Raw genomic sequence first — 7,859 nt, 5'->3', positions numbered from 1 at the left:
AACACAGCAGATTTCTCCTTGCTCTGTATTTAATATTACAGGTGGCTTTACAGACATGTGGGGGATCAAGCCAGCAGCCCCTGGCTGCTGAACCAGGCCAGGAGCCATCCAGGGCTCACAGCAAATACCTGGATGCTTGTTTGTTGTTCATTCTCTACAGTTAACTCACACCACTCTCTCTAATAAGTTAGCATAAATAAAAGCAAGCATTCATGAATCTGTAAATCCCCACAGCTGACAGACTGCTCCCCCAGCTGGCTACTTTGAACTAAGGCAGCAAGAAGGAAAGCATATTGAAACCAAGGGCAGTATGACAGCAGTAGCACCAGCTTCCCCCTCCCTTTTCCCTGTCAGCAGAGATTTCGCATTCACTGTACTGCCAGGGACAAAAGAAACAGGGGCCAATGCTGCCTCTCATTATGCCCAGGCCATCCTGCCAAATTGGATGGGGTGGCACAGGAGCACTCAAGCTGAGCCAGGCCCTTGGGCTGGGGCAGTCTGACAACAGGGGTCTAGCAGCAGCCATGGGAATATAGAAAATAGAGATTTATAAAAAGAATAGTAGGCCCTCCCGAGCAACGGGTGGAAGTGGCCTGTGACCAAGGGCTCAGCCAGCTACAGGGCCAGGCCTCTCCCAGACCTGGGTTTCCCATTAACCCCTTAAGACTTTGCCTAAGCATCTCCCAAACATCATCCCTAGTCCACCAAGGGGTCTCAGATGCCCATTTAGCTTATTTTTCTTGTGCCCACTACCCCTGGGGTCTCTCCAAACCTCCACTAACACAGACATTTCAGGGTGCACCCCGGTAAGCTCCTCCATCCCACCCTCTGCTGAGCTCATCCCTGTGCAGGGATAGGGCTGCCCACATTCACTCTAGGGGGCTCTGAATCCATTTGCATCCCCTTCAATGCCTCTTCCCCTAAGGTTCCAGATATCTACTGTGTGCAGCCTGGCCATAGACACAGTGGACTGGACTGTCCCAAGCACACCGTGGAGTAATGGACACTGCTGACACTTCCCCAAACCCACATTATCTCCATACCTCTTTCCCCCCCCACCCTCCTATCCCCTCAACACGCTATGTTGGTCCAGCTACTTTCCCCAGTTCTAGTCCCCTCAGCCAGCTCATGAAAAGCAGGTTATAAGATCAACTAACTGCCCCCCATTCCCGGAGTGTAGGTGGATCAGTCTCAGAGTGTGTCTCGCTGGCCAGCTAGCTCTCTCTGCAGCAACTTCCTAGAAGGGAAATTGAGAAAGGAGTGGTCACTTGAGGGACTGTAATCCCTTAATTGCAAGGGAGCTCAGAGAAAGGGTTGGAAAGCCATTACAGGATCCTGGACCCAACCACATCTGGGTAATAAATGCCACAGAGGCAATATCTGCCTGGTGATGGTGAATACCCCTCTGATAGAGGCTTCTAGATACCTGCCCCTTCTTCCTGAGCCTTCTATCTGCCTTCCCTTCCCCCCCACCCCCAATCATCTTCTGGACACCCTACTTCAAGTGTACTCAGGCCTCTGGGAGTGGCAGAAGCTGGGAGACCTGACCTCATATTTAGGCACAAAAGGCTTCATTATTCCAATGAGGAGACTCATTGGATCTGCCACACTTCTGCATGTCACTAGGGCAGAAAGAAGCACAGGAATCCAGAGCAAGGGAGGGGTGATTCCAGCTGTGGCTGTACTGGGAACATACTGGACAGCCACTGCATGGGCCTCAGCCACTGCCCTCCCGCTCCCCCTCACAGGAGCATGCTGTACTATGTCATGCCCCAAGCCCTGCTGTCTTCTTACCCAGGATATTATGCTTGCACAAAGGGCATGTCTGCTGCAGGAGAAGCCATGGATCCACACAGTCCCGGTGAAACTCATGCGAACACGGCAGCACCCGCAGACACTATGGGCAGCAGGGAGACAGGAACACCAGACCAGTATGAGGCTCAGCAGGATGAACCAGAGCAAGCAACCTAGCATCCCATTTCAGATGCACACTGTGGCAGCAAGCCCAGTGTACTGCCTCCCCATTGCACCAGAAAAGAACTGATGGTCCAGCCAGTCTATTTTTCCACCCCAGGCCCTGACCACTGCTACCTGCTCAGAAGGCAGGCAAAATATCCCAAATGTCTTTGCCCTACAGTGACAAGACCATCAAACAAGTGTGGCACACTTGTGGCAACCTAAGGGCAGAGACCATGAACTACTTCAAGCAGGCAAACCTAGGAGGCTATTGAGCAGGGAAGAATGTAGTTGTGACTTGTGCCCAGTTTTCACTATGGGCTGGGGGCCATCACTGTGTCACGAGTGTGGTTTTATTGTCAGCGGCTAATAGGCTTCTAGCACCCTGGCCCTACCAGAAATTTGGGAAGGCAATAACCCTCAGGAACTCCCTGTCTCTGCCCAGCTCTACCTGATTCTTGTGGAACTGGTCCAAGCAGACGGCACAACTGTCAATCTCACAGGCCCGACTCCGGAGGTGTTTGCCAGGGTGGTAGCGCCGGGTTTTCAGTGCTGACAGCCTCTGCAGAATGAGCTGCTTGAGGTCCAGCTGCAGAGGAACAGCACAGTCAATTCACAGCTGCCTTTCCCTGTCAGCTTTCTAAGGAGTGGGGAAAAGCAGAGGAAGGTGCCCACCTCAGTGTCCTGGTCTGACTGGTCTTGCCGGGACTGACGCTGGGCCTGCACAATCACCCCAGTACACAAGATGAGGGCAATGAGCAGGATGGTGTTCCACAGCTGTTGAAGGTATTTCTATAGACACAGCACATGGGTGGCAGTAAGGCCACAGCACTTGGGCAAAGCATCTCACAGCTTACTGTCAGACAGATGTGACAGGATCCCTTGTGGTGCTTAACTATGCTACTCCTTAAATCATCCCTAGAAGGTACCATTGAGCAACAACAGGCATTCTCCCCATTGTACTTTCTGTGACTGTGCAGTGGAGTCCTGTCTGGGTCAGTGGAGTCCTGTCTTGGTCCTTTTGTTTGGTCCTGTCTGTATGACCGAACACAAAACTAAGTATTGGGCTGGTCCAGGAAGCAGGTTATGTGGAGTCTTTAATACTGCTGAAGACAGGAGATACCATGGTGATGATTTTGGCCCAGGTGGTTTTATTGACCTGACAGGGACGGCCCCCTGCTTGGCCTTGAATGACTCACTGTATTTGAGGGTGGAGACCTGTCCACTGCACTGCAAGCAGGCCCCATGAGAGTCTATGAAACTCCCATTGGGAGGCTGTCTCGCTACACAATTTATGGTGATGGGGGACTGCTCTCGGGCTTTGCCTTTAGTTTGCTCCTTTGACCTTTGACTAGGGTCAAGCAAGACTAGGGGGCATCTGAACTCCAAGGCGTCTGAGCTTGCAGGTTGGATAACTTATGGATTAGGGAGCATTTGAAGCCCCAGGCTGAAGAGTTTGGGAGGTAGAATACTTGCCAGTGGTAGCACCACACAGACTTGAACAATTGAGTTCTGCTCAGTCAACAGAATTCACAGCTGATTTAGCCTGAGACACAAAGTGTCAAAAAAAAAAAAAAAAAAAAAAAGCACCCTTGCTCACATGTCCAGCTCCTCATAAGCTCTGCATATCGGTACCCTGCCACCCAGCTATGACACACCTGAACCCGTGAGCTGTTCTCTCCCATGCAGATCACTCCTTGCCACTCCCCATACAGCCCGCCTCGGGACAGGCCACAGGTTGACCACAATGTGAGAGTCACTCCCTGCAGAGGAGACAAGTGCAATGCCATCCATGAGCCAGCAACAGGGCAGGGTAAGACACACCTGCACAAGTGACAGTGATGCACAGCATTGGGGCAAGAGGAGGTTTCAGGGCATGACAACACTTAGAGAGGGGCAATGCAATTTGGCCTGCATGCATAAGGACACTGCACCACAGACCAAAGAGGGGGTACTTCCTCTCTAAATGGCTCTGGCATTATCTCCCCTGGCACCTATCACATCTGCAGGCCCAGAGTAGAGCAGCAAAAGAAGCTGAGTTAAGATGAAGGTTGCCAAATCCATCTATAGTGGCGAACTGATAGTCTGTAGTTAGTCATGGCAAAGAAAGCAGGGTAATGGAACTAAACTGAGAAAGGTGGAAAAAGGCTTAGTATGTAAGGGCACTGAACTGAGTTTGGATTCAGTTTCTCGTGGGACTCAGGCAAATCACTTAAACGACACTGTGTCTCAGCTTCCCCATCTGTGTTAGGTGTCTAAAAAAAACCAGGAGGTTCTTAGCAATGAGATTGATTCAGCCATGAAGTCATCTCCCAAGGGCTGTGATCAAAACCCTACCAGTTGGGATGTTAGACAAGGACTCTACAAGTTACACATTCCATGCATAGGTTCTGCACTCAGAGCACCAACAGATATACCTGCTGCTGCTATGAGGTTCATGAAGCTGGTAAGGGAGGAGATGCCTTAGCAACGAGTGAGTCTGACCTTGCACCCAATGCCCAGGCTGGGGTATAGTCTGTTCCCTGCTGAGATTACGTACCAGGTTCTCCAGCAGCACTGTCTGGTATGTGATCTTTGCTGTTGCCCGGAGCCCTCTGCTAGCAAAAGTCAAGAATAGCATTAGTATCACAGATTCCCTGGGCACAGGCAGAAGAGGGGTGCCAATTAAAGCACGCTAAGGGAGCACAACATTCCCGGGGATCTCAACCTACTCCAAGATCCTCCCATTCATTCTATGGCATTAGTGCTCAGGGAATACCCCATACACACGTGATGCTCATGAGCAATGGGACTGTACAGGGAACAACGGAACACAAGCTACGCATGGTAGAAGAGTAGGCCCAGTGCCCAAAAGGCTGTGCAGGGGAGAATGCAGATGGTCAGAGAATGGAGAGTGCTTTGCATAAAGGAGACAGGCAGCTGAGCTAGAACCCAAGCATCCACCAACTCCCTGGGGGATCTCAGAGAAGTCACTGCCGCTGTGCCTCAAATTTCCCCATCTGTAAAATTAAGACAATGCTTGATACCCCCTTCACGGAGGTGCCCAGGGGCTACCCTCATGTTTGGAAAACACCAAGTATCACACCCTTGGGTGACAGCCCCAAAGAAGCAGACAAAAGAGCCAATATTGGGGTGAGTGGGTGCCCATGGTGTTCCACTCAGATCCAGCATCACCCAAGCAGCACAGGGCTTTACAGTGGGACATGTTAACAAAACCAGCCATTCACAGTCAGTCTCCTGGAAGAAAATAGAGAAGTTTTTAACAGCTCTCTACTCAAGTAGCTCAGCATCATGACTGAGCTGGCACGGGATCCTCCTAACCCTGGAGTTCTGGGGCCTTATTATTAATCATGATACAGGAAAGACTGAAGAATTTAAAGAATACTCCTTTTCTATGTTAGAAAAAGGAGAGGACAATGTGCCTGTTTTACATGAAGGTAACAAAGTACTTTCCAGTCTATTAGTAATGGAGAAGGGTGTTAACAGGGAAACAAAAGGAAACTCCAGGAGACTGCAATGACTTCAAGAAGGGTGGATTCTCCATCTCTTGGAGTAATCAAGACTGGATGCCTTTTTGGAATAGTTGCTTTAGACAGACAAACAATCTTGGGCTCAAGAGAGGAAGAAGCAACATGTAATGGCCTGTATTATACAGGGAGTCATCCAAAATTACCAAGGAATACCCGGGCCTTCAACTATGAATAAAACCAGACTTTTGCCACTTCCAGACAGCGTCTCCACAGATAGGCAGAGGATTGTAGGGCCAAGAGCAGGGCATGCACACACACTTCCAGGCCTTCAAGGTGTTTGCACTCTCTAGCTGTCACTCCCCTTTCAGTAAGTACCTGCTTACCGTAACAAGGCGCCAAGGAGCTTGGTGACATTGTCTGAGGACTGGATCACGATCACAGGCTTGGCGAGGACCAGGGACACATCCAGCTGCAGAAGGAGCAGAGTAGACACATTAGCAAGGCAGTGGAACCAGCTTCTTCTGAGCCTCCGCAGCAAGAAGAAGGGAAGCTGGTGAAAAGCGTCTACCTCTCGGATGGCGTTCTGATTCAGCGCCAGAATGAGCAGGGCTGATGCTCCTAGCACCAGGGCTCGCTTCATCTGTTGGGGGAAGAGACCAGAGAGTTCAGCCTGATACAGACAACACACATACGGGGACCAAATTCGATGACGGGACAGGTCAGCAGCCAGGCAGGCCTCCGAACGGTTCTTCTTCCCGCACAGGAAGATGCGTCTCCAGTCCCCTTCGCTCTTGGGGTCACGGACCCAACATAGGCCCCTTCTGGCCTCCCTGAAACCGCCCCCAGGCAGAACAGCAGCTTTTCTTCCACCTCCCCCGGAGCCACCTCAGGAGTGGAGAGCGTGCCCCAACGCCCCTGCGCAGCGCGGGGTGCCGGTGCCAGACCCGGGACAGCCCGGCCCCGCTGCCCGCCCGGGCGCGCCCACCTTGCTGACCACGGCGGCGGTGAAGGACTCCTCCGAGCTGCTCCGCGGCGCCTCCGCCTGCTCCTCTCCCAGCGGCACCACCCCGATCCAGCTGGCCTCCTCCTCCTCCTCCGGCTCGGCCTCCGCCGCACCCACCTGGGCACGGGCACCGGCACAGCGGGCGTCACCGCCAGCCCCGGGCCCCGCCGCACTGCGGCTCCGCGCCGCCCCCCCGGCCCCGCTCACCAGGCGCAGGCGGCCGCGGAGCACCTCCCGGCGGGGCGGCTGCCCGAGGCCGAGGCCGAGCACGGCGCCCTGCAGCGTGTAGCGGGGGCGCGGCGCGGCGCCCCCCGGCCCCGGCGGCAGCAGCACCTCGACGCGCGCGGCGGCCTGTCCCGGCAGCGCCCGGCCCGGCGGCACCAGCGGCGCCAGCAGCAGCGGCAGCAGCACCGCGGCCATGACCCGGCCCGGCCCGGCCCGCCCGGCGCCTCGGCGAGCAGCGACCAGCTGGGGCCGGCGGCGGAGCGCGCCGCGGACAGCCCAGGCCGGCGGGGCTCGGCCGCCCCCTGCGGGCCCGGAGGACGCGAGCAGCACTGCTCGGCCCGGCCCCCCGGCGCGGGGCGGTGTCAGCCCGGGGGAGGCGGGTCCGCGCCCCCGGGAGCCGAAGCCCTCTCCGGGCCGGGCTTGCAGCCCCAGCCCGTCCCCACCCCGCCGCTGACAGGAGCCGGATGCATCCCGCCCCGCCCCTGTGTGCAGGGACCCCCGGGTGGGGAGGGTGGCCGAGAGTCCGCCCAGGGGGAGAGACACCCCAGCCCTGAACAATGCGAAGGCAGCAGAAACTTGGGGGCATCCGACCCCGAGCCTGCCCGTAAGATGCCCGCCAAAAGGTGCTGGAAATATCCGAAGCCCCTGGTAGGGGTGGGGGATGTTTGCCGGGTGTGGGGCCACTTATGGTTTGGACGGACTGGCGCATTTGGACTTGATTTGGTTTGGGACTCAGAAATGTCTTTTTTAAAGAAGAGAAGAAGAAGAGTGAGGCTCTTCCTAGTCAGAGGAGGCTGGGCTCCATCCTGCAGCCCGAGGGAGACAGATCCTCCTAAGCCAGGTGGAGAAATAGACCCAGAAGCACAGGGGTGGCTCGAGGGCCTGGGGCAGCCCTGCCAGGTTGGAGCAATGAAAGGGTCGCACTCCGCAGAGCCTCGCCACTCTGAGGTAACACCGAACGTGGGTGCCTCACAAACCATTCAGAAGAAGCAAATGTGTCTCTTTTCCCAGTCCCCAGCCAGAAGTGCCACATAGGCCACAAACCATTTGAAAATGTGAGTGCCCAGCAGTCGCAACATCTCAGGCTCACCTCTAGCAGCACTCTTTCGGTGTGACCTGCCTGCCAGCAAGTCTGGGGGCATGAGGGGCAGCACTAATTAAAAAAAAACTCATCTGCAGAAGGGCAATCAATCAGACACTTTCTC

The 7,859-nt window shown here is 54.8% G+C and overlaps 1 protein-coding gene across 6 annotated transcripts; it reads right to left on the bottom strand.

Annotated features, from left to right (window-relative positions):
* Positions 1-11: 11 nt before the first annotated feature.
* On the bottom strand, positions 12-6,967 carry RNF215 (ring finger protein 215). Of its 6 annotated transcripts, none has more exons than XM_090063640.1 (10): positions 6,637-6,961; positions 6,412-6,546; positions 5,995-6,066; positions 5,810-5,895; positions 4,496-4,553; positions 3,615-3,719; positions 2,632-2,748; positions 2,408-2,545; positions 1,795-1,897; positions 12-1,237 (listed from the first exon to the last, which is right to left on the bottom strand). In XM_090063640.1, the coding sequence occupies exons 1-10, from the start codon at positions 6,847-6,849 to the stop codon at positions 1,215-1,217; spliced, it is 1,050 nt and encodes a 349-aa protein (XP_089919766.1). In that variant the 5' UTR covers positions 6,850-6,961; the 3' UTR covers positions 12-1,214. The 6 variants fall into 6 exon arrangements, with proteins under 6 accessions (XP_089919766.1, XP_089919767.1, XP_089919764.1 ...); XM_090063641.1 differs by having other exon boundaries at positions 4,496-4,550; positions 6,637-6,953; XM_090063638.1 differs by having other exon boundaries at positions 6,412-6,963.
* Between the last annotated feature and the right edge of the window lie 892 nt (positions 6,968-7,859).

Source organism: Crocodylus siamensis, chromosome 9 (genome assembly GCF_052110815.1).
Source record: "Crocodylus siamensis isolate JL-2025a chromosome 9, ASM5211081v1, whole genome shotgun sequence".
Taxonomy (NCBI): domain Eukaryota; kingdom Metazoa; phylum Chordata; order Crocodylia; family Crocodylidae; genus Crocodylus; species Crocodylus siamensis.
Note: the sequence above shows the minus strand (reverse complement) of the source record. Positions and strands in the feature narration are given on the sequence as shown.

Bases quoted from the DNA above. Each gene is read 5' to 3' on its own strand.
- RNF215 (XM_090063638.1), bottom strand. From the start codon at position 6,849: ATGGCCGCGGTGCTGCTGCCGCTGCTGCTGGCGCCGCTGGTGCCGCCG. The intron at 4,554-5,809 runs GTAAGCAGGTAC...GACTTTTGCTAG, and splicing joins CTCCTTGGCGCCTTGTTACG to CAGAGGGCTCCGGGCAACAG. The intron at 3,720-4,495 runs GTACGTAATCTC...TCTCCTCTGCAG, and splicing joins CAGTGCTGCTGGAGAACCTG to GGAGTGACTCTCACATTGTG.